Source organism: Protopterus annectens, chromosome 13.part0 (assembly GCF_019279795.1).
Source record: "Protopterus annectens isolate FY-2018-M chromosome 13.part0, PAN1.0, whole genome shotgun sequence".
In the NCBI taxonomy this organism is placed as follows: Eukaryota; Metazoa; Chordata; order Ceratodontiformes; family Protopteridae; genus Protopterus; species Protopterus annectens.
In genome coordinates, this window is record NC_056747.1 from 871,765,248 (window position 1) to 871,789,924 (window position 24,677).

The following is a 24,677-nucleotide window of genomic DNA, read 5'->3' on the forward strand; positions in this document are numbered from 1 at the left end:
GTCCTTGCAGTCAGCACGGACTGATGAGATAGTTGATGGAAGTAAAGTGACAGACTCTTTTGTTTGTCCGGGGTTAAAAAGGCCATCTGGGCTGCTGTATTCAGTCTTACACCCAGAAAGCACATGTCTTGAGAGGGTACTAGACTGGACTTTATTTCGTTCACAGAATACCCTAGGCATCTTAGCACTGCTATAACATATTCCAGATGCTGTAGAAGGTCCTCCTTTTCTTGAGCCAGAATCAGGCAGTCGTCCAAGTAAGGATAGATTTGAATTCCTTGAAGTCTGAAGTAAGCTATCACTGGAGCCAGAACCTTTGTGAATACTCTGGGCGCAGTAGATAAGCCAAAGGGCAATGCAGAGAACTGATAATGAGAATTTCCAGCTCGAAACCGCAGATACTTTCTGCAACTTAGCCTTATAGGCACATGAAGGTAAGCTTCCTTGAGATCTAAAGTTACCATCCAGTGATCTTTGCCCAGCAGAGGTAAAAGCTGTTGTAACGTCAACATCTTGAACTTGGGAATGTCCAAAAACGTGTTGAGGAGAGATAAATCCAAAATTGGTCTCCACGTGTTCCCCTTCTTTGGTACAAGGAACAGGCGAGAATAAAATCCTAGGCCCCTCTCTGACACAGGGACTGGCTGAATGGCCCCTATGTGAAGTAACTGTAAAACTTGCTTGTGAGCCTCTTTTCTTTGTAGAGGAGGAACGTCTGGCATGCCTTTGAAGGGGGGCATTGTATGGAAATAAAATCTGTAACCGTGGTGAATGATATCCAACACCCATTTGTCTTGAGTAATTAAATCCCAATTTTCTTTGAAAAGAGACAGTCTTCCCCCCAAAGGAGCTGCCAGACGTGAATCTGCTGGCAGCTGAAAAAACAGGTCATTGGGTCTGTTTACGAAAGGACTGACCCCTGCCCTCACCAGAAGTCTGAGCAGGTGAACTCCCTGTTCTAGGCCTAAAAGAACTTTGAGCCCTGCCCATACCACGTCTAGACCTACCCCTAGACTGAGAATCATAAGCAGGATATGGCCACCCCTTAGCAGGCCAATTTCTACTAAACTTCGGTGGCTGCACCTGCAAAAAATCTTTAACAGTTTGCATAGACTTAGCTTTGTCCTCCATTTTCTTTAAAACAGCTTCCACAGGCGAACCAAACAACACATCAGACTGTAAAGGAGCACCCAAAATCCTTGTCTTAACATGCTCAGCTAAATTCTGATCCTTCAACCAGGCATGCCTGCGAAGAACAGAGCTGGTAGCAGCCACCCTCGAGGAGGCCAGTACAGCATCAAAACCACATTGCAAAGAATGCTTACCCACTTGTTCAGACACATGAACCAAATCCAGCAACTCTTTACACTCAATACCTTCCGCCAAAGCATCCACCTTAGATTTCAATTGTGAAAGAAGGTAATTCTGATATTTTAACATGTGAAACTGACAATTCAAAGCTCTCATGGCTAAAGTGGAAGAAGTATACACTTTCTTTCCCCACCTATCCAAAGCCCTCGCCTCTTTATCAGTGGGGACAGGATTTTTAACCACAGAAGCTTTTACACCCTTAGGTCCCTGAGAAATAGTTTCTGGGTCCGCCCTAGGACTCTTAAACAAATATTTATGAGCTTCGGGCACCCTATAATACCTATCAGGCTTAACAGGAGCAGGAGGCAAAGAGTCAGGGTTCAGGGAAGCCTCTGCAAAAACATCTTCCACCACATTCAACACAGGAGGAATAGCTAAAGGCCTATGCTGTGGTAAAAACAAGAACTCCCTAAGCCTTTTCCTAGAGTCAGAGTAATCCTGGCCTTCCCATTTAAAGTGCTCCCTCATGGAATGCAAAGTCTCTGAAAATGAGAAATCCTCAGGTGGAGACGCTGTAGGAGTGGAATCATCCACATCAGAATCAGAATAGGTGGGATACTCCTGCAAATCTTCCACAGAAGATTCTGAAGCCTCAGAACACTGTTCAAAACAATCCAACTCCGGTTCCACCCTAGGCCTCTTATCAGGCGGGGGCATAGAACCCCTAATCATAGTAATCAAATCTTCTGCCATCTTAAGCATATGTTTCTTAGGTACAGAACCTGAAATGGTAGGAGAAGCCACCACTGAAGCTGAAGTAGGCCTACCTCTCATAGAAGTTTTGGCAACAGAAGGAGAGGCCCTAACTACCTTGGGAAGAGAGGGAAGAACAGTCACCTGAGAAGCCCCCTCAGCCTGGCCTACCTCCTGAGAAGGCACATCCTGTAAGAGTATAGTTTCTGCCTGGGACTCCATGGAAACTCCTGGCAAAACCTCCGGCTCCACTGAGCCTTCTAAAGAACCGACATCCGGGACTGCCGGTTCCTCAACCCTAGGCTTCACTGTTTTATCCTTGCGCTTCTTGGAGGAAGCGGCGCCGGAGCATCCGACGGCATTTTATAATTGCAACGCTTCCCAAACACTAACCTGGCACAGTCTAACCTCCTCTTAATAGTGCGTTTGTTAAACCTAGCACAAGAGCGGCAACCAACAACGTCGTGCTCAGGCCCTAAACAAGGTATACACAAGGTATGATAATCCCTATGAGGTATCTGTTTCCCACAAGAAATACAGTTATTCACTTTTTCTGACATCCGGTAAAATACTGAGGCAAGAAAAAACCAAAATGTTCCCCAACGGGGTACTTAGCCAACTCTGTTTCGGTCTGAAACTCCGGTTTCGGAAGTATTTCAGTACGCCAACCTGCACTCGCAAAACTGCTTCTGCATCGGACCATGCGGCAAAAAAGACTGAGGATATGGCGTCGGTCATGCGCATTAGTACCCTGACGTACTGACGTCAGTCTAATGCGCCCTGACCGACGTCAGCCTTATACTCTGGTATTCGGGCCGACTGGGACGCGGACTATACCCAATAGTCAGGACTGCAGCAATGGAAGACGAAGAACATCCTGCAATGCTTTTTATATAAGGGAAAAAAGGAACCCCCCCCGAGAAAACTTGTATACCAGAATGTTGATAGTATATGCAAGGGAGATGATTAAGGTGCTCTTCCTAGGCATGCACAGGTAAGCAAAAGGTTCAGAGTTTTTATATTTTGATTTTGGAGAAAATTAATGTATGCCTTAGGGGTGTGGACTGGAAGACTCTTTTAGAACATAGGGAAGTTACATGGCAGATTAAAATGGATGCCATCAGAACCACTGGACTATAAAGCATCATTAGTGCACTGAAGCAAAGAAGCAGACATTTTAAGAGTAAAGCAAGTGCTAAAAGCTGATTTTATGCTTGTTGCTATTTTTACTAATTCTGCACGAGACAAATGTTGCTCGTTTCTATATAAATCCCATGTTACTGAAACTTGTACATAAGAAATAACATTAATGTTTTATGTATGGTTCTGATGTAGTTCAAAAGAAAGTACAGATGTGCAAGTAAAACATAACATAACAGTAGATCTTCAATTGATCACTGCTGCCATAGCTTTAGCTGTATGGATTACATCCCGTAACAGATATTACAGCAGGTCATCTTCCAAAGCTTCAGCGCAACTTCCATGCACCCAAACTGTCAGGTAACTCAAGCTGAGCTGCCTAAAAGACGTTTTTTTTTTTTTTTTTTTTTTTAAACAAAAACACTATCTTTATTGAATCGTCACTTATGACATACACAAGCATACATTTATATAAATGGAAACAAACCATACTGACATAATCAGTTGCAAACATCATAAATCACATACAATCTTCTACAAAATCATCAATTGAACACTACGTAGGTCATTCCATTCCTGCCTTCCATTAAAATCTCACTCATCCTACAAAACATTATTCAACACATATTGCACATATTGACTGAAAGACAAATTTGGGGGGGGGGGCATTCAGAGCTTTCCTACCAACAGAGAGACAAAGGGGGGCTGAGCCCAGAAAGGTTAAAGCTAGGAACAGCAAAAAATAAATGTCCACACCGTAGCATAAAGAACACTAAAACCAGGGGGTGGGGGGTGGAGGGAGTGGCTACTGCAACCAGCGACCATTCGAACATCTACTGTTATGGCATGTTTTACTTACTCAACTGTTGTATGTTCATCATACTGGTCACTGCTGCAGTAGCTTTAGCTATATGGGTAAATTACCTTAGCTAATTATTTTTGGAAAGTGGAAGAGGAAGGGTCAAGGACCCCCTTGAGAATGGTTCTAGCAAAGGTTGATTAGGACCTAGAGAAGGAATCAAGCTTACTGCTTTGTAAAAGCATGCACAGAGAACAGAGTCGCAGCTTCTAAAATACTTCTAGTCATACAACCCTTTCTAAAAAGCCAAAGATGAAACTTGCAGAGTGAGCCTTGACCTCAATATTTATGTACTTGCATCTGTCTTTAGTGTCCCACACCACCAGCACTTTTATCCCTCCTGAAACTGCTGTCCAAGTAATGTTTGTGGTGACTGACTGCTTTGAAGCAGGGAGGGAGAAGGAGAAGGGGAGACCTGTATTTAAGGATATCTGTTGTCTCCACCAACAGACTTCTCTTCTAACTAACTCCAGCACTGGGATTTGAAAAGATACAGGGTGCTGATGCTGTGACCAAAGATTTCAGACATCACCGTATCTTTCTCATGCAGAGTCTTGACAGGGATATCCTTAAAAATCATAAATGCCATGAAACCCAAAATCCTGAGGTATTCCTCTGTGGTAACCAAAGTCTGAGTTGAAAACCTTAGAAAAAGATCTAGCTAAAGATCTATTTTTTTCCTATGGAAGAAATGCTCTTTGAACTGAGGTATCTAATTGACATCCCAGAAACACAGTTTTGTGTTGAGTCAAGGAATACGTTTTAATGTTCTCTTGGAATTCTAGCTTATTTAAGAGATCTAACACCCAGGAGAGAGAGTCCCGACACTTGAAAAACACTCTGTAAAGATAAATAAGTCACCTAAACATGGATGTCGATACCCTTTAGCTATAACTGATAATGATCTATAACTGGAGCTAGACACTTTGTAAACACTCTTGGGAGTAATAGATAGTTCAAAAGGCAAGGAAAAGACCTAATAATGGGATCCAGACCCACAAAACCATAAGAAACATCTGAAGTCTGAGTGAACAGTGATGTGACAATAATATCTTTTAAGTTTAGTGTTGCAAGGAAACTTGAAAGAAGAAGAAGCTGTAACACTTTGTGAAGTAACATCATTCTGAATTTGGGCACCATCACAAAAAGGTTTAGGAAAGAAAGCTTCAGAACTGTTCTCCAACAATTTTCTTTATTAGGCACTAGAAACATCTTTAAATAAAACCTCTTCCCCACCTAGGAAGAAGGAACTGGTTCTATCACTCAGCATGTGATGAAGGGGTCTATGTCACATTGCCGAACTTGTAAAAGTTTGAACGATGTAATATCCAACCCAAAAGTCCAAAACCGCACAATAACGAACACATAGAACAGCGATTTTTTTCCCCGGGGGGGGGGGGATTTGCTGTTCCCTAACAAAAAACCCCCCATAAACCTTAAATTAAAACCAAAGTGGGGGGGTTGTGCCCCCCACACCCCCCTACTTAAATATACCAACTCTGGGATCGCACCACAGTGAAGAAAATAGCAAAGCCCTGAAAACGGCCAACCAATGTTTTTCCTTGAAAAAAAAAATCACTGTGCCGTGGCTTCCCTATTTTTGCATTTCGGACTTTTAGGTTCGATATTACACCATTCAAACTTACACAATTTCCTCAATGTAATATAGACCCGTGATGAAGAACAGGTAGAAAAACAAGAGTCTGATCTTAAGGATAAGAAATCCATCCATCCATCTACAACCCCTTTTTCCCACTTTTGTACATGGAGTCAGGGTGTCACTTCAACAGTGACAATCATCTACAGCCAAGTTTTATACTGTCAGGTGGCTTGCCTGCTGTGGTAATACTTCCACGCCACACACTCGAACTCACACCTCTGACCAATTCAATGCGTTCAGTCCACCTAATGCATGTCTTTGGAACGCAGGAGGAAACCCACACAGACAAAGGCAGGACATGTACACTAAAGGTACCCCAGCCAAAAATCAAACCAGGGAACCTCGTGCTGTGAAGCAACAGCACTATCCACTGTGCCACCTTAGAATATAAGGAATGACCCTCTGGAAAGGGTGAATTTCCTCCCACTGCCATCTATAACCTTGATGAATGATTTTCAGAACCCAATTGTCTGAAACGATCTGTTGTCAAACAGAAAAATGGTAATTCAGACTTTCTGGAAGGAGAAGAAAAGGGGCCAGGGTGGGAGAGGTTCACAAGGTCACTTGAACAGGCATTCAGAATGGTTATACTGGCCTTGATTTTGGGGAATTCTAGACTTCTTTTTGGAATCCCCTTGCCATTTCTTCTTAAATGTCTGTTTACCTGTACTTTGTTGAGACTATTTATTCTGTTTCTTGCCAATATTTGATGAGAAGATAGAAAATCCCTTGAAAAATTTGAGGAGGAGGGATTAAAAATCTTAGAGATTACCTTTCATCTTTTCATCACAATATTTAATGACTTTTGCAGCAGAGCGGCTAAACACTAAATCTCTGCACAAGTGAGAGTTTAAAATCTCACTTTTAACACCACCTGGGAAGTTCCGGGAATACAGCCATGCGAACCTCAAAAACAGCACCAACGGCCATAGCCCGGGAAGTATCAACAGTCACCACACTATAAATGAGTAGTGACCTTTGCAATTAAAGAAACTAAGTTATTTAATGCAGATTTTTTCCTCGGAAGAAACAACTGCAGATAAAATATTTCTCATATTTTTCACAATTTGTCAGAACTAACATAGCAGTCTGACAATTCAAAATGCTGAAAATCAAAGTTGTAGAAGTATACACTTTTTTTTCGAATACCTATCAATAATTTTTCCATCCTTATCAGAAAGGGTTGGAATGGAATTAACCAAGTGCTTAGCAGCAATAGACCAAACCTACATCTGTTGGGTCAGGTTTGGGAAAAGTGTATAAAATTTAAAAGACTAAGGAACTTTATATACCTCATCTGCCTTTTCAGGGACAGCTAGCTAACTATCAGAAAAAATGCAGGCAGTAAAATACACATCCTCTGAAGCAGACAGAATACAAGGAATGTATATAGGTTCTGGAAATCCTTCTGTAACAACTCATGGTATTTTCTGAGGGAATGAGAAACCTTTGTGTTCCCCCACTAAAACACTGGAACATTTTAGCAATAGTCTCAGCGATTAATAGCCTCACACATGAAACAAAAAATGAGCTATTCCCTCGGAGTATGAATCAGAAATCTGAAGAAAAAAAACTGAATCCATTCCTGCATCTTCCTGTTCAGATTCAGGATCTCAAATCTCTTCAGGAAAAGAGGAATCCATCTTTCTTTTATGAGAAACTGCCTTACAAGAAGGATCAACAGCCTGACTTAAACCCTGAGCCAGACCCAGTAAACTACTCCTATTGCAAAGAAAATTGAGGAGTAGTAGATACATGCTTGTTTTTCTGTTTCTTTTTGGCATGAAAAAATTGGGTCATCCTTGTTCCTAAATGCAGCAGTAGCTTCCCCAGGGATGGGCAACAGCATTCTGACACAACAGGGTAACCTTCCCTTTTGCCTCTGCAAGGACCAACAAAGAGTGGCTCTCCCTTGCCCACTGAGGGACCCCAACAGCTGTAGAGGATGTGGCTAATCCCTGGTCTAAAGTGGCTGCAAGTGCTACACCAAAGGGATCCGGGGTAAACGAGGTTTCCTTAATTTTTTTCTTTTTGTGGCTAGAAGAAGGATTGACCAAACTAGGACCGAAACACTAAAGGTGGAGGAGTGCCCATATTCACCAAGGATATTCACACCACCAGGCTAGTTGCCCAACACAATGCGTCTGAAATTCTACAGGTGCAACTAACACTAGCTAAGACTGCAATCCAAATGGTAGCTTGCTACAGATCCCCCACCATGCCCCAAGATTCTCACTACACCTTTCTAAACATACTGGAAAATATTAAGATACAACCAAACACCCTAATACTGGGTGAATTCCAACTACCCTGCCATTAACTGGGAAAACTACTCGTGTACCTTCACATTTGTCCAACAGTTCTTGGAATTCATAAATTCCAATGCCCTGGATCAACTAATCCATAGTCCCACCAGGGGTTCCAATATCCTAGACCTGGTCATTACCAACATGGGAAGTTGATGCACCACACCTATGGTCACCCCCTCGTTGGTCAGGTCTGACCATAAGCTAATCACCCTTGACATCCACATCCCTCCCCCACCACCCCAGTAAGGAAATCTCTGTAAAACAACTTCTCCAAAGCCAACTTCATGCTACTCAAGTCAGACGTTATAAACTTCATGACACCCATGCAGATAGGAACAGAATGTTTGACTGCTGACTCCTAGACTAAGGCACTGTACGAGCCCATCCACTCGTGCATGAATCATGCCATCCCAAATACAACCAAGATGCTTTCCTCTAAAAAAAGGAAGCCAATCTGGTGGACCTCTGCTATAAACAAACTTTACAACAAAAGGAAGAAGCTGTTGCAGAAAAGAGGAAAATCCCAGGATGCAAAAAACTTCCTTACCAGCCTCAGTAAGAAGCTGAGATCCCTCATAAAATCCTCCAAAGCTAGTTACGAAAATAAAATTGCCAAAGATTCCAAAGACAATCACAAGGTATTCTATAGCTATGTCAAGAATCTACATGGCAATGCTCAGATCTGCTCTGAGCTACAACAGAATGGCATTAAATATACTGATCCCAGGATATTGGCAGATTGATTCAGTGCCAACTTCACCCCCTAAAGGTCCCATCTTAATACCAAAAGATTGCCAAATTCCAGCAATAATGGCCACACAGGTAAAAAACGCACTCTCCAAAGCTAAGAATACAGCATCCATGGGACCAGACGACATCCTGGGCTGTGTACTACATGATCTACAAAATGAACCGGCACCTCACCCAAGTGTCATGTTTAATCACAGCCCTCAGGCTTCATGCCCACCGAGTGGTGCACAGCTACAGTTATCCCACTCCACAAGGGGGGATTCACCTTGAATCCTGGAAACTACCACCCCATCAGTCTGACGAGCCTGATCTGCAAGGCTATGGAATGTATTATCACGGAACTTATAAACAAAGACATTGGCAACCTTCAAACACTGGACCCCACCCAGAATGGGTTCGTGAAGAGTCTATCTTGCTTCCTGAACCTGACTGACTTCTTCGAATCAGTCTCCAGAGCTGACCTCGCCAAGGCGTTAGACACCATCCCCCACTCTGGAATCAAAGATAAACTTACTAAGCTGGGCATTAATCCCTATGTCACTTGATGGGTTGCCAACTGGGTTACTGACAGAACCCACACTGTAAAAGTAGCAGACTCCAAATCCATCTCCAGACAAGTGGAGTACCTCAGGGTTCAGTCCTGGGACCGCTCTTGTTTGGCATCTACTTCTCTGAAGTACAGGCCAACACTAAGGGACTCTTGTTAACAAAGTTCACAGATGACTGCAAACTGGGAGACATTATTGAATCCCCAAATGATGTGGATATTCTACAAAAGGTCGCTACAGAAACATATGCTTGGTGCCAGGGCCATGGGCTTAAGCTTAATGCCAAGAAATGTATAGTTATCCCCTTTGGGAAAAACATGTACCTATGAATTACCACATAGGTGGCAGTACACTAAACACCGAAAGTGTGATAAGAGACTTGGGGACACAGGTGTACAGTGGTCTCACCTTCGATAATCACATCACCACAACAGTCAGGAAATCCTGTGTGGCACACCTCATCACTAAGGGCTTTTCATCCAGAAAAAAAAGGAGGTCATTGTCCCACTGTACTCATCCCTCATTAGACCCATTATAGAATACAACGCCCTGTTTGGTATGCACCTCTCAAGACATCTGCAACAACTGGAAAGGCCACAGAAATACCTCACTAAAAGAATCACAGGCCTAAAGCAGATGACCTATGCTGACCATCTAAAAAAAACTCCAGCTAAACTCTGTCACATATCGTCTACTCAGAGGCGATCTCTGCTTAACATAAAGGCCATGTCAAACCCAGAGCTGCTGGACATGCTACACTTAAAGAAATCCCAATCCTTCAGAGCCACATGCTCCAGGGATCTAAACATTGTCATCACAATGAACAAAACATGCTGGAGGGATAGGTTCCTGACCCAGAGACTCCCAAGACTTTGGAATAGACTGCCCATACACATGTCAAGCAGAGTGACTCTTTGGCCCTCTTCAAAAGGAACCTTGATGACTGGATGGGAGATAGGCACCCCAGGGATCGCGTCAGTCGCCCTGCTAGACAGGGGTCCAGGGAAGTAAATATTGTGGGAAGAAATAGCCAGGGAATTGTTATGGCTAGCCTTGTAGAGGCCCTACGGCCGATAGCCTAGTACCAACCTATGAACCATGGGACTGGTAGTCTCATGGTTAAGTCAAAAAGGTGCCTCTTTCCCAGGGAAAACAAGCAGCAACTAGTCTACAAATGTTACTTTTTGACAGAAAAACACAGTTAAAAGCAATTTAAAACACTATGGCAGGTCATCAAAAGTAAAATAAACAGCATTTTTCCACAAGAAAAAAATGTTTTTAGTCACTTTTAAACTGACAGAAAAAAACGGGAGCTACATTTAAAAGTATGTTACAGTCTTGTGACACTGTTAGAATACAACACTCCAAGCTTTAAAATAACTTTCCAGAAGAGGAAAGTAATAAAACATCAACAAGATTAAGAAAATGGAAGTCGACCCCCCCCCCCCCCAAGGGAACTTTTCTGTCCAGCAGAGGAAAGCACAAGCCAATCATCGATCCCTGAAAGCCCCAGAAGAGAGTACTCTTCAATGGCAGTAAAGCTCTCAAAAGCTTTGCACCCAAACTTATCTCTAATTCAGCTCATCTCAAGCTGCCTGACAATTTTAGCACATGGAAGGTGCCTTGAAGCTTTGGAAGCTGGATGGCTGTAATATCTTTGTCAGGATATAATCCATACAGCTAAGGCTACTACAGCAGTTATCAATATGAAGAAGATGCAAAACAGACAAAAGCAATTAGCTAGTTCTTTTTTAATTATTTTAATACATTTTTAGATTGTAAGCTTCAAATTCAGTAGAGTTTCTGAGGGAACATCGCTCCAACATTTTTTTTTTGCTATTGTACTTTGTTTTTATGAATGCTAGTGATGGATTTATTTTTTTACTGTTTTGATAAGTTATTATTTTAATATAAGCTTGCAGTCAGATATGCACATTCAGTGAAAACAACCTTGTACTATCCTCCACTTACAGATAACACTTCTGACACTTGTTTATGCGTCTTAGGCCTTGCCAAGAAATATTGTACTTGGGAAAGGGTCACAAAGAAAATCAAGAGCTGTATAAAGAAAAAAATACTGAGTACTACCAAACCTTGACCTAACTGCAGAATGCACTTTTTTTAGTCTGCATTATATTTTTACCATAGTAAATGCTTATCAGGACTACTGTTCTGCTTTTCAAGGTGACCACTGTTGTAACTATAAGTGCCAAACTGCTCTGCAAATGGCAGTTAGTAGCAAAGATGCACAAAAAAAAACATTTGGCTCATCAGTCCTCTTGGGTTAGGTATTCTCAATGGACAAAATTCACACCTCTATGTCTGAATGAAGTTTTGAAAGATCAAAAGACCAACATGCAAAGCTGCAAAAAAAAAAAAAAAAACACCAGTGCAACACATAGTTACTTAAAGGTGGATCGTGAATCCTACAAATGATCAACAGCTGCCTGCTGTACAGGAAGCAGTACTATTTAAAATCTAAGACTTCTTTGCATAGCAGCACATAACTATTTTCTTGGATGCACCCCCCCCCCCCATTTGCTCCTCCAATCTGTATGTTGTTTTCTATACTATGATATAGAGTAACAGTGCAACTAATATGATTTCCTGCGGTTTCAGTTTACAGCTGGAAGAGGGCAGCCTCTGACCTATACATCTATCTAGAAAAAAAAAACAATAAATAAACATTAAGTCCCAAATGAGGCAAATGAGTCTTCTATGCATGCCACATTCCTATGAGAATGCAGCATTTTGTACTGTCGCTGGTTCACAGGAAATTACTAAGCTAACAGTTCAAGAGCCCTTATAAGCCTAGCCAATTTTCGCAGATTATACCCAATTTTCCATCTCTGGGGAAAGATAACAAGGGTCAGCAAGTGGGATTTTGACTACTTTTAGACTGCCTCTGTCCATAAGGGACATGGGTGCCAACTCAGGAGTGAATTTGAGATTTCCTATCCATTAGTCCAGATTGCGCTTGAAGATGATCCGGGAAGGGCTTTGCTTCATGTGAATAGGAAGCCTATGCCAAAGGAGGGGGCAATCCTTGGGACACAAATCTCTCTCCAGCATAATCTATTCATGTCAGAGATCAGGTTTAGATCTTTGGAGCAGGTAACCCTTGTGTAGTTAGTTTTGCGAATATGCAACATTTCCATCACGGCCGGGTCAGAGACTGCCTTGTAGGTCAGGCACAGATCACCCCTCAGTAATCAGTAGGAAACTGAACACAATGATACGGCTTTTAAATCAGTCCACACATGACATGTTGGTTATAGCCTGTATTTTTCTGGTGAGAAACCTCTGAGGATGCTCCAACTGTTGCAGAAGCCTGATGAGGTACATGCCAAAGCACTGTACTCCATCACTGGTTTGATGATGGCCGAGTACAGTGGTACTACGACAGCCTTAAATCTGGATGCCATGTCTTTACTTACAAGCTGAGCTACATAGACGGATTTCTTCACCAAGGACACATGTGGTCAAATGTCAGATTATTATCTACCGGAGTACCCAGATCTCTTACCACTGGGTTCACTCTTAGGGGGGGGTGCTATCAATGTTGTAATTTGCAGGGGTATTTAAATTCCCCTAGGGTATTACTATATAATTCTTCACATTTAGTTTGAAGCTATATCTCGGACACCAATCATTAGTCTGCATCAGACCTTTCTGTAGGGTATCAACATCGTTTGGAGAGTCAGTCATTGCCCCCAACATGCAGTCCATCAGCAAACTTAGTCAGCCAAAGGCCATCTACATTTGCTACGACATCTGATAATTATATCCCAAACAGCAGGGGGTTCAGCACAGAGCCCTGTGTGCTACTCCACTGATGATTGGTCTCTTGCTGGATGTGGATTACCACACACTAACATGTGCCCTATCCTTGAGCCATTTAATTATCCATCTGGTAATTTAGAGGTTTACAATTTTGTGACTATCTATAACAACCGAGTGGGGTATTGTGGCAAATGCCTTGCCAAGGTCAAGGTAGGTGGTATGCACTGCCTCACCCTCATCCATGGCCTTTGTGACCTTCTCAAAGAAATCCACCAGATTAAGCACACAGGACCTGCCTTAAAAAAGCCGATATGGGGTTGGGTCTAGAGTCTGGAGATTGTCTATGTCATTGTTAATCAAGACCATGATTATCCTTTCCATAGACTTGCATATGAGGCTGGTCAATCTTATGGAATGGTAGTTTCCCGGGTCAGCTGATGGTCCCACCTTGTGCAGAGGGATGACTGTTGCTATCCTCCCACTCCACTGGGTCAAAGCCTGTCTGGAAACGGTTGTTAAAATAGAGATCTGAGTGGGTCTGCTGGGTCATGTTTCAAGGTATTTAACAAGCATCCTGGGATTCAATCAGGGATCACTGATGCCATATTTCTAGCTTTAGAGAGTGCAGTGACAACCTGTTCTTTTGTGATAAAAAGGCAAAGGAATGGTATGGGGTATTTCATGGGGGGGTGACTGGAGGTAATGAGGGGTTAAAATCTAAGCTGAATTTATCGGCCAGCAGGTTTGCTATTTCTTCTGGCTGAGTATAGGTAATGCAATCTACAGTCAACGCAGCACATTGCTGAGTATTTCCCTTAAGATTTTGGACATAAAGAATGCTTTGTGGTTATATCCTTTGTTTGAAATGCTATTTTAGTCTCGTATTTAGCTTTTGAAGACTTGACTAGTTATCTGATTTGCCTGTCGAGACTAATTATTTTTTCCCTGTTGTGCACCTTCCCACTTACTTCCAGACAGGAATTACTTCCTTCTGCTGTATAGTCTGTTTATACCAAAGGTCCACCAGGGTGGCTTGTTTTTCCAGCTAGACCTGGTTTTAATTCAGTCAGGTACTGCCATTTCTAAGCAATTCTTTAAGTGGTTGTACAGGGCATTTGTGTATACTTCTGTGTAGGCCTCTGGCTTTTCAGGGTTAGGAAGAGTTTTTAAATTACCTATGCTATCAGTAACAGATGGTAAATTGCCTTAAAAAATTTTTTAGGGTTTGAAGGGGGTTCATAGGTTGGTACTAGGCTATCGGCCCTAGGGCCTATATAAGCCTAGTCATAACAATTCCTGGATATATCTTCATACAGTATTTACTTCACAGGACCACTGTCTAGCAGGGCGACTGACGTGATCCCCGGGGTGAATTTCGTATCTCCCATCCAGTCGTCAAGGTTCCTTTTGAAGAGGGTCAAGGAGGCGCTCTGCTTGACATGTATGGCAGTCAATTCCAAAGTATGGGGAGTCTCCGGGTCAGGAACCTATCCCTTCAGCATGTTTTGTTCATTGTGATGACAAGGTTTAGATCCCTGGAGCATGTGGCTCCGAGGGATTGGGATTTCTTTAAGTGGAGCATGTCCAACAGCTCAGGGTTTGACATGGCCTTGTACATTAAGCAGAGATCACCTCTGAGTGGACGATATGTCACAGAGTACAGCTGGAGTTTTTTTTTTTTTTAGACAGTCAGCATAGGGCATCTGCTTTAGGCCTGTGATTCTTTTACCGAGGTATTTCTGCAGCCTTTCCAGCTGTTGCAGATGTCTTGTGAGGTACATACCAAACGGGGCGTTGTACTCTATAATGGGTCTAATAAGGGATGAGTACAGTGGGACAAGGACCTCCTTTTTTCTGGATGAAAAGCCCCTAGTGATGAGGTGTGCCACATAGAAGGATTTCCTGACTGTTGTTGCGATGTGGTTATCAAAGGTGAGACCACTGTCCACCTGTGTCTCAAAGTCTCTTATCACACTTTCGGTGTTTAGTGTACTGCCACCTATGTGGTAATTCATGGGTACATGTTTTTTCCCAAAGGGGATAACTATACATTTCTTGGCATTAAACTTGAGCCCTTGGCATTGGCATCAAGCATCTGTTTCTGTAAGGCCTTTTTGTAAAATATCCACATCATTTGGGGATTCAATAATGGCTGATCTTACCAATGAGGACATTAAGCTGGAGGGGGGGGGGGGTGCAACACTTCCCCATGTTTATAAGTACTGTGTCAAGGAAATTTGAACCACTAGTGGTAGTGCAGACCAGCTGTTCCACAGCATCTGCAATGACAAAGTCCAGCAATCTCAGAGGCTGCATGTTACTGGTCGTATATGTTTTCCAGTTTATGCAGAGGTAGTTAAAAGTCCCCACGAGTAGTGTGTTGGGCTGAATGGTAAGTGATTCCAGTAACTTCAGGTATGTGGAGTGGTTTTCCTGGTTCATGGCTGGAGACTTGTACCTAGTGATGACATGGTGGGGGATTTTGCCTACTGTCAGCTGAACACAGAGTAACTCAAACGAGTCATCCTGCTTGACTAATCTAGAAGTGTAATTGTTTTATGTAAATGGAAACACCTCCTCCTTCCATGTTTTCCTTTTCAGAGGGTGATCTGAATGTGTGGTAGGCACTGTGGCTATGTACTGCTGGGGTACTTTTTGCAGCCTTCATGAGCCACATCTCGGTAACTGCACAGATGGCAGCATTCTCCAGGGCAAGGAGAGCTTCCAGGGAGTGCAGTTTCTTATTAAGACTTATGGCATTGAGCAGAAGTACCTTCAGCTTGACATTAGAAGAATTTGTTATCTTGGTAGGTCTGTTGGTTTGGCTGTGCCTAAAAGAGGCACTACGGGGTGGCTAATGCCTTGGCCAGTATTCGTAAGCCAAGCTGCAACAGGTGCAAACCATCACTGGCAAAGCAGCGTGGTCTGTTGATCATGTCTTTCCATGCTGGCAAATACTTTATCCCCAACTAAGCTAATTGTTGAAGTCAATCATTTTCTGTTTCTATTGTGGTTTCATTCTTGGTAAGGGTAGAATGCTGCACAAGGCAAAGCTTGTACCAGCCTGCAACATGTATCAAGGCAGGTCCATCATGTCCCTCTTCATATAGTCCAGGGAGGTATGTCTCAGGTCATTCACACCAACATGGACTACAAGTCATATTGGTACTTGTGGTTGAGTGACTTGAATGCCTGCGTGATCTGGCAAATTCTGACCCCTCACAGGCAACTGACTATAACTCTCTCTCTCTTAACACAACCTGGTGAGGGGGGAATCCGTGTGTCTCACAATGGAGTTCTCTATGACCAAGATGTTTGAATGTGTGGTGTTTCACCTTAGGGCTTGCTTGTGGAGACACTGTGATGTGTATTTTTATATGTAGTGGCTGGTGTTGACTTGATTTTGTTTGCATTTGGTTTCTGACGGCAGTGTATGGAGGCCTCTGAGGTTCTTGTAAGTCACTTTTAAGTACCTCCGCTGTGGGTTTATGTACCCAGACCTTATTTAGTGAGGGAAATGATGTGCATGTGCTGACAACCGGTTTGTCATTTGATGCGTCAGTATGAGAGAATAGCATGACTACATCTCTCACATACTGCGTTTGTTTGTTTCAGGATTAAGTAGTTGTTGGTATATACAAGACAAATGCTATGTTGCTTCAGGATGTCAGTATCCACCAGGCTGACCACAGAGATAGCAGCCTATCAATGGTTACAGTTTTTTTTTCCTATAGGTTTTACCAGGGAGAAAAGTGGGGAGATTTACATGGATTGGGATAATAGCACACAGATGAAGAATTGGTGCTAAACTTAGTGTGAACTGCACCTATCCAACAAGGCGATGCTGCTCTAAGCATAACCCAGATGCTCCTAGAGCAGCATGGGGGGCTTGGGAAGGTTGCAGAGATAGTTATTCTAAGAGAATTTTAATTTGGTAGTATTTGTGCCTATACAAGGAACTGCTATTCCCCACTGTGTGGAGTGTATACTAGTGCAAACACTAGGCTTATATATAATCAGAAAAACAAGTTTCACAACAGCAAGGCCTACAGATCAATCAGGAAAACACACAATAAGCTTTAAGCCAGTAGCCCCCAACTCAGACAGGTTTATCTCGGCACCCTTCTGCCACAAGACTGCAGTTGGAAAACCCTCAATGTAAAAATGCTGCTTTTAGAACTCAAGTGCAGGGAAACCACACAATCTAAATACTACTGCCCTGTAAAACCAGCATGCACAATGTAATTTAAGTACTACTGCAGCAGTGGAAATAGTTCATCTTTGAAGCTCTACTAAAATGCGAGGAATGCAACAATTAATACAGGATTCTTATAAAATACAGAAAAAATAATCAGTAGAAGTACAAAATGATACTTGGTGTTGTCGCCTCACAGCAAGAAGCTCCCCAGTTCAATTTTCAGTCAGGATGTCTTCTGTGCAGAGTCTGCATGCCCTCCCTGTATTTGTGTGGGTTTCATCCAGGTGCACAGGTTTCCTCCCACATTCCAAAGACGTTCTAAATTGACCATAGGTGTGAGGCTGTGTGCGAGTGTGTTGTGTGGAAGAACTACTGTGGCAGGGCTAGACACGCCAGCAGTATAAACCTTAGCTCTAGATGGTTGTCACTGTTTAAGTGACAGTCTGACCCCATATGCAAAAATGGGGAAAAAGAGGGTATGGACGGACGGATGGATTTTGTTCTTTTAGCAGCAGATGGCTTTAGATGGATCATAAACTTGAAGTGCAACCTGCTCAGACGGGGTCTATATTAAAACATCAAATATCACTAATTCAACGTTTCAGTATCAAACACTAAACTGAGTTTACATAAATGTCAAAAACACATCAGAAAAACAAAAAAAAAAAAAAAGTGTTTTTTTTTTTTTTGCAGGAGGCAAGCCCCCCTGCACCCCCCACACCCCTTGTTAATTTAATATATTAACTCAGAGATCACACAACAGTGGGAAGTAAGGAAAAACTCCTTACCCCAACTCTTGGTGATCTCACACAAACACCTAGCAATGCACCTGGAGCCCAAATCCGCCCCAGACAGACAACTGCATACATTCACACAAACACACACGCATTCAAACACATGCAAACGCGCATGGGCACATACACACACGCACACACGATTAATTTCATTTGATTCTACATACATCAACCAAATAAGTTCAACATAATGCAGAATCAAGCAAATAAGGACCATCTGACTTTTGAACAAATAAAAGGCACCTCTAAGGGATACCAATGATCTCAGCTGCCTAAATGGTGCAACTACACAGCTACCAGTCACAATGCTACAGATTATTTAACTATTTTTTTACTTTATTCAGATAACACTACATAAGCACAAAGTTCGTTTCATGACATGACTTGCATGCAATACTCAGAAAATTAGTTTACTTACATTTTACAAGAATTTACTTTAGGGACACTAAAACATAACCAATGCAGTCAGTCACAGATGAAAGCAGTACTATGAAGTCTGCTTACCTCAACATAACAGAAGCTGCTTATGTCATTCAATATATCAACATAACAGAAGCTGCTTATGTCATTCAATATATGATCACATATAAGTCTGTGTGTATGTACATTTTAATGCTATGACAAATTGAAATTGTACTTGTCTCACTTTTCAGAGCAATTTTCTTTGCAAATATATTTCAGTAAGGAAAATCTATCAACATGAAATGAAATTCAGTACAAAAGACAAATGAAAGCATTAAGACAGTGAAACTTTAATTTAGCTTTCACGTAAGCAACTTCATGTCACATAACATTCTTTATGAATGGAACACAGCTCAAGCCCCAAACCTATATATGCAGCTACCTTTTGACATTTTGGCCCATTACTATACACGACAGCAGCTAGTGCTTGTAGAATCTCTGCGTGCGTCCACGAACTACACTGCTTCAGTGCTTGGACAATATAGAAAACAAGGAAATCCAGACTCCTTTCATCAACAATGACCTAGGAGAAAGTACACAAATACACAAATTAAGCTTTTCTGATTTTTAGCTCTATGGAAAACAAAAAGTGGAACAGTAAAAATGCACAAAACAATAAAAACTATAATTAAAATGGATCTAATAATCCTAGATATGATGCTGCTAGGAGCTTCCACACTGTTTTTATACAATTTGTGAGAAATAACTTGTGCATTATGGAGAATGTACAAAGTCCGAGGTGGTGCAGTGGTTAGCGTCATTGTCTCACAGCAAGAGGTTCTCCCATTCGATTCTTGGCTGTAGCGCCTTCTGTGTGTGGAGTCTGCATGTCCTCCACACGGTCGAGTGACATTTAAACTCATGCAATTAAGTGCGTGTGTGAATGGGTGTGCCTTCCTTGAAGGTTGCGTGTCGGGCTGGCAACTTGGCACAGTAAAAATCCACTGCCAATTATTAGTGGCCCGGAGTTCTTCTGTGGTGACCCCTAACCGGGAAAAGCCGAAAGACATTACTATTATGGAAAACGTACACAATAACTTAATCATAGATCTATGGATGGAAAACAGAAAATTTACCCCAGGATTGCCCCTTGTAGTACTAATGGACAGGTGCAGCTCCTAAATATTTTATCCCATGCATGGGTCCCCTCAAATTATCTATGGTATGATCCCGGTTACTCTCATTATGCGTTATTGATCATGGGAAGGGGTAAGGCCGGTCAATAATCAAATTGGATACATTATTTTGAGCAGAAAAAGGGAAATTGGCTAGGCTTAATATGTCCAAGGGCAGCAAGCCTAACACTTACCTAGTACTATGAACCTATAAATGCATCACCATTTTAAATTATGCATCAATGAAAACTTGTACATTAAATGCAGTTTCAAAAATCCGGGGACAAGGCTTTCAAAGAAAAAGTAAATTTTTTTATTAGAAAATGTATATTTTATGCACAACTGATATTTGTTTCCTTGTTAACTAAGTGGGCTGATCAACTGACCCTTTCCAGCCATAACAAGATACAAATACATACTGGTGCAATGCTCATACAGTGTGCAAATGTGAGTACTTCAGAATTACATAGTACAGAAGTGAAAATGCAATTACTGTAAAACAATATACGAAGTACAGAATGCAACACAACCTATGTGGTATAAAACTGAAAGAGCAATTACTGTAACATATAGTACATGTGACATGACATGAAAGTACTGGCATATGTACAGATTTTAGACAGCAGACACGTGGTTGTGATTTAGCATCTCCTTCTTGTACTGTAGCCACACAGCCAGATACTTTAAACAATTACCTATGACACATGCATATTTGTTACCTTTAAAAGAAAATTCTTTTAGCTTTGTTTAGAAAGCTTTAATACTTGTTTCATCCCTGATGATATATGACATTTTACACCACAAGACAGAGCCTATTTTCGAAAAGTTTCTCTATTCTGTAGAAAGACCAAATGAGTCTAATTAATTTAATCCTATTGTCAGTGTTGCTTCTGAAGCATGGGTGTCAGCAAGCATACGCTTTATACACAGATGCACAAATGTTATTAATAAACAGGAAGCCCCACCAAGATCTGAGAAATTTTATTATATGCATGTTTAAAACTGCACAAAACATGCTCTGCTCCAATTCACACATTCTGAGCTGCCCGCAAATTTGTGCTGCATTACTATACAAGTACTGCGTGTGTGTGTGTGTGTGTGTGTGTGTGTGTGTGTGTGTGTGTGTGTGTGTGTGTGTGTGTAGGGGGGGCATGGCGTGAAAACTATAGTTTATTTGTACTTGGCATAACAGTAGTTATTAAATTCCTCAGTGCTACAGTAGTTTTCTGGATATATGGGTTGTATCCCGGCCAAGATACAAAAATCAGCCAGCTGCAAGTAGAGGGTGGTGGATGTCACTACTGCAGCAGTGACGTACTCAAACATCTACTGTTATGGTAAGTGCAACTTACACAACTGTAATATGTTCATAATCCTCACTGCTGCAGTAGCCTTTTGGCTATATGAGTCGATTATCAAAGCCTATCCAACCTGGGAGGAGGAAGGATAAAGGTCCAGAAGCCCCTGGAGAATGCTCCTAGTAAAGCCAGTCCTGCACCTGGAAAAAGAATCCAGTTTGTAGTGCTTTATAAAACTATGTACAGAGGACCAAGTTAATTGGTTCAAATGTGATTACTAGGCTAACAATCCCAGAGGGCCTTTTTGAACTTAGCCATGATTCCCAAAAGTGAGAATCAAACCTAGTACATTGCGTCTCCAAAGTAGACAAGTAAATTGTTATGCTAGCTCCCAAATGAAAATGACATATCAGCCCTGAGGGAAACTGAACCAATCACCCTCTTTAGTGGTATACCTGTACACACAGCATTTAGTAGGTGAGCTATTGCAGAATGCTTCTAGAGTCCACCCCTTTCTGATACGCCATTGTAAATGCCAAGGCTCTAAAGGCAATAACTGAAGACACTCATCTCAAAATAGTCTGTTTTGACACACGTTGGCCTTTCTTAGTCCCAGCATAAAAAAAAGTACAGCTGTGTAAAAATGACAGTTGTGTAAAATCTTATAACAGTAGATGTCCTTCTCTTTACTGTTGCAGTATTTATTAAAGAAGTTATGTCCCGCCCTGGGCAGCCCATCACTCAGCCAGTATAAATAAGCTTAAAAAATATCTTGTTTGAGCCGTACATCATATTTATGCTCCCCGCACAAAATGCAGGGCATGAGGGACGTACGTTCGCAACTACGTAGAACTGAATTGCCCCAGAAGAAAAACAGTCGCCATAGCTCAAAGGAGTCCACACACATCCAGAAGGAAAAATGCAGAATAAACAAGAGGGGGTTATAGAGGGAGGGAGTGAAAACTGTAACAGTGAAGAGAAAGACATCTACTGTTATAGTAAGATTTTACACAACTGTATTATGTCCTTCTATATCACTGTTGCAGTATTCATTAAAGAAGGAAGAGTGAAAAAGTTCAAAAAACAGAATGGGAGGTGGAAGGCTGAGAAGAGCCCTCAACAAACCCATGTAAAATGTTTTCAACAAAACCTGTTCTGGCCCTAGAAACCATATCCAACTTAAATGCTTAGTAAAGGTATGCACTGAAGATGAATTAGCGGCTTCAAGAATGGAATTGGTATTCAACCTTATGAAGAAGGCACCACAAGAGGAAACAACCCTAGTGGAATGAGCTCTAACAGAAGCAAAGAGAGACTTGCCATGAAAAGAATAACAAAAAGAAATGGAAGAGGAGGACATGGTTTTCTTAGAAACAGCCAAACCCAAAGACCTAAGATGAAAGGAAACAAAAAGCTGATCAGACTTACAAATAGTCCTAGTTTTATCCAAAGAGTACCCGAAATGTCTGTGCCAATCCAAGGTATGCAGAACTCTCTCAATAGCAGACTGAGGAGAAGAGGAAAAGAAGGGAATTGTACTGCCTGATTTAAGGACAAACTCATTTACCATATTGGGCATAAAAGAAGGATTAGTATGAAGGGACACTTTGTTCCTGTGAAAAACCAAAAAAGGAGGAATGGTCATAAGGGCCTGGAGCTCAGAAACCCCCAGAGCAGACATAAGAAACAGCAACAAAACAGTCTTCCAGGTACAATGTTGCAAAGAAACAGAATCTGCAGGCTCAAAAGTTGCCTCAATCAATTTTTCCAAAACAAAATTAAGGCCCCAAGGAGGAGGAATAGGTTTTCTTGGAGGCCTAATATGCAGAATGCCTTTAAGAAATTGTTTAACCTCAAAACAAGAATTCAAAGAAGGAGTCAAGGGCAGACGAGCAGAAATGGCTGAAAAATGGGCCTTCACAAAAGAACAAGCCAAGCTAGACTGGAGCAACTCACACAAATAAAATAGGACCAGAGTGATGCCACTGAAAAAGTGTCCAGGTTAGAAGCATGGCACCAAACCGAAAATTTTTTTCCATTCAGATATACAAGATTTTCCGGGTCTATAATTATGCGATCGAAGAGTCTTTTCTTCGAACGTGTAATATTTGAACCCAAAACATCGAAAACACTAAACCGCAAATGGCCACATCCACAAATTTTTTCCTAGGGAAAAAATTTCACGGGGTTGCAAACAAACTTCACAATCCTATTCAAGTGGGGGGCTTCAAATCCCACACCCCCCAATGTGGGGGGCTGTGCCCCCCACACCCCCCTAACTAAATATAGTCCCTCAATGTTGTGGAAAGGACAAACTGCAAGAACAGCCAATTGAATTTTCTCTATAGGACAAAATTTGCAGACGTGGCCATTATTGAATCCCCAATGATGCGGATATACTAAAAAAGGTCCTTACTGAAACTGATGCCTGGTGCCAGAGTCATGGGCTCAAGCTAAATGCCAAAAAATGTACAGTTTTCCCCTATTGGAAAAAAAAACATGTACCTGTGAACTACCGCATAGGTGGCAGTACACTAAACAAGGAAAGTGTGATAATAGACCTAGGGACACAGGTGGACAGTGGTCTCATCTTCGATAACCACACAGTTACAACAGTTAGAAAATCTTTCTACACGGCACACCTCATCACCAAGGGCTTTTCATCCAGAAAAAAGAAGGTCATTGTCCCTCTGTACTCATCCCTCATTAGACCCATTATAGAATACAATACCCTATCTGGTATGTACCTCACAAGACATCTGCAACAACTAGAAAGGCTGCAGAAATACCTCACAAAAAGAATCACAGGCCTAAAGCAGATGCCTTATGCTGATCATCTAAAGAAACTCCAGCTATTCTCTGTCGTATATCGCCTACTCAGAGGTGATCTCTGCCCAACATACAAGGCCATGTCAAACAAAGTGTTGTTAGACATGCTACACTTAAAGAAATCCCAATTCCTCTGAGCCACACACTCCAGAGATCTTAACCTCGTCATCACAATGAAAAGAACATGCTGGAGGGATAGGTTCCCAACCCAGAGACTCCCCATACTCTGGAATAGGCTGCCCATACATGTCAGGCAGAGCGCCTCAATGGCCCTCTTCAAGAGGAACCTTGATGATTGGATGGGAGATAGGAAATTCACCCCGAGGATCACATCAGTAGCCATGCTAGACAGGGGTCCAGGAAAGTAAATATCTGTGGGAAGCAATAGCCAGGGAATTGTTATGGCTAGACATGTATAGGCTCTAGGGCCGATAGCCTAGTACCTACCTATGAACTTATTTATGGTAAGTGTACACAACTGTACTATGTTCTTCATGTTTCACTGTTGCAGTCATCACCTGTAGGAGTATTCCCAAAGCGGAGGAGAGGGTAGACCGAGGCCTGGGTCAGCAAGCCCTGCAGAACTGCAGAGGCAAACCCTGGCCTAGCCTTAGAAAATAGAGGTAGGTGGTAATGTTTGGTAAAGGTATGACAGAAGTCCAGGTGGCAGCTACCAGGATGTCCATGGTGGTAACTCCTCTGAGGAATGCTGTGGAAGTGGAGGCTGCCCTAGTGGAATGGGTTCGAATAGATTTAGAGGGGGTTTCCCATGTAATCTGTAGCAGAAATGGATACAGTGTGATATCCATTTGGAAATGGTTTGCTTGGAAATGGCGTTTCCCTCTGCCCCAGGGGCAAAGCTGACAAG

General features: G+C 42.0%; 1 protein-coding gene across 1 annotated transcript in view; it reads right to left on the reverse strand.

The window, feature by feature from the left end:
* HEATR6 (HEAT repeat containing 6) overlaps positions 1-19,328 on the reverse strand; it is a gene marked incomplete in the record, with an annotated part of 1,433,578 nt that extends 1,414,250 nt beyond the window's left edge. The window contains 2 exon segments of the mRNA XM_044054904.1: positions 18,950-19,090; positions 19,275-19,328. Coding sequence (XP_043910839.1) covers positions 18,950-19,090; positions 19,275-19,328 — 195 coding nt within the window.
* Between the last annotated feature and the right edge of the window lie 5,349 nt (positions 19,329-24,677).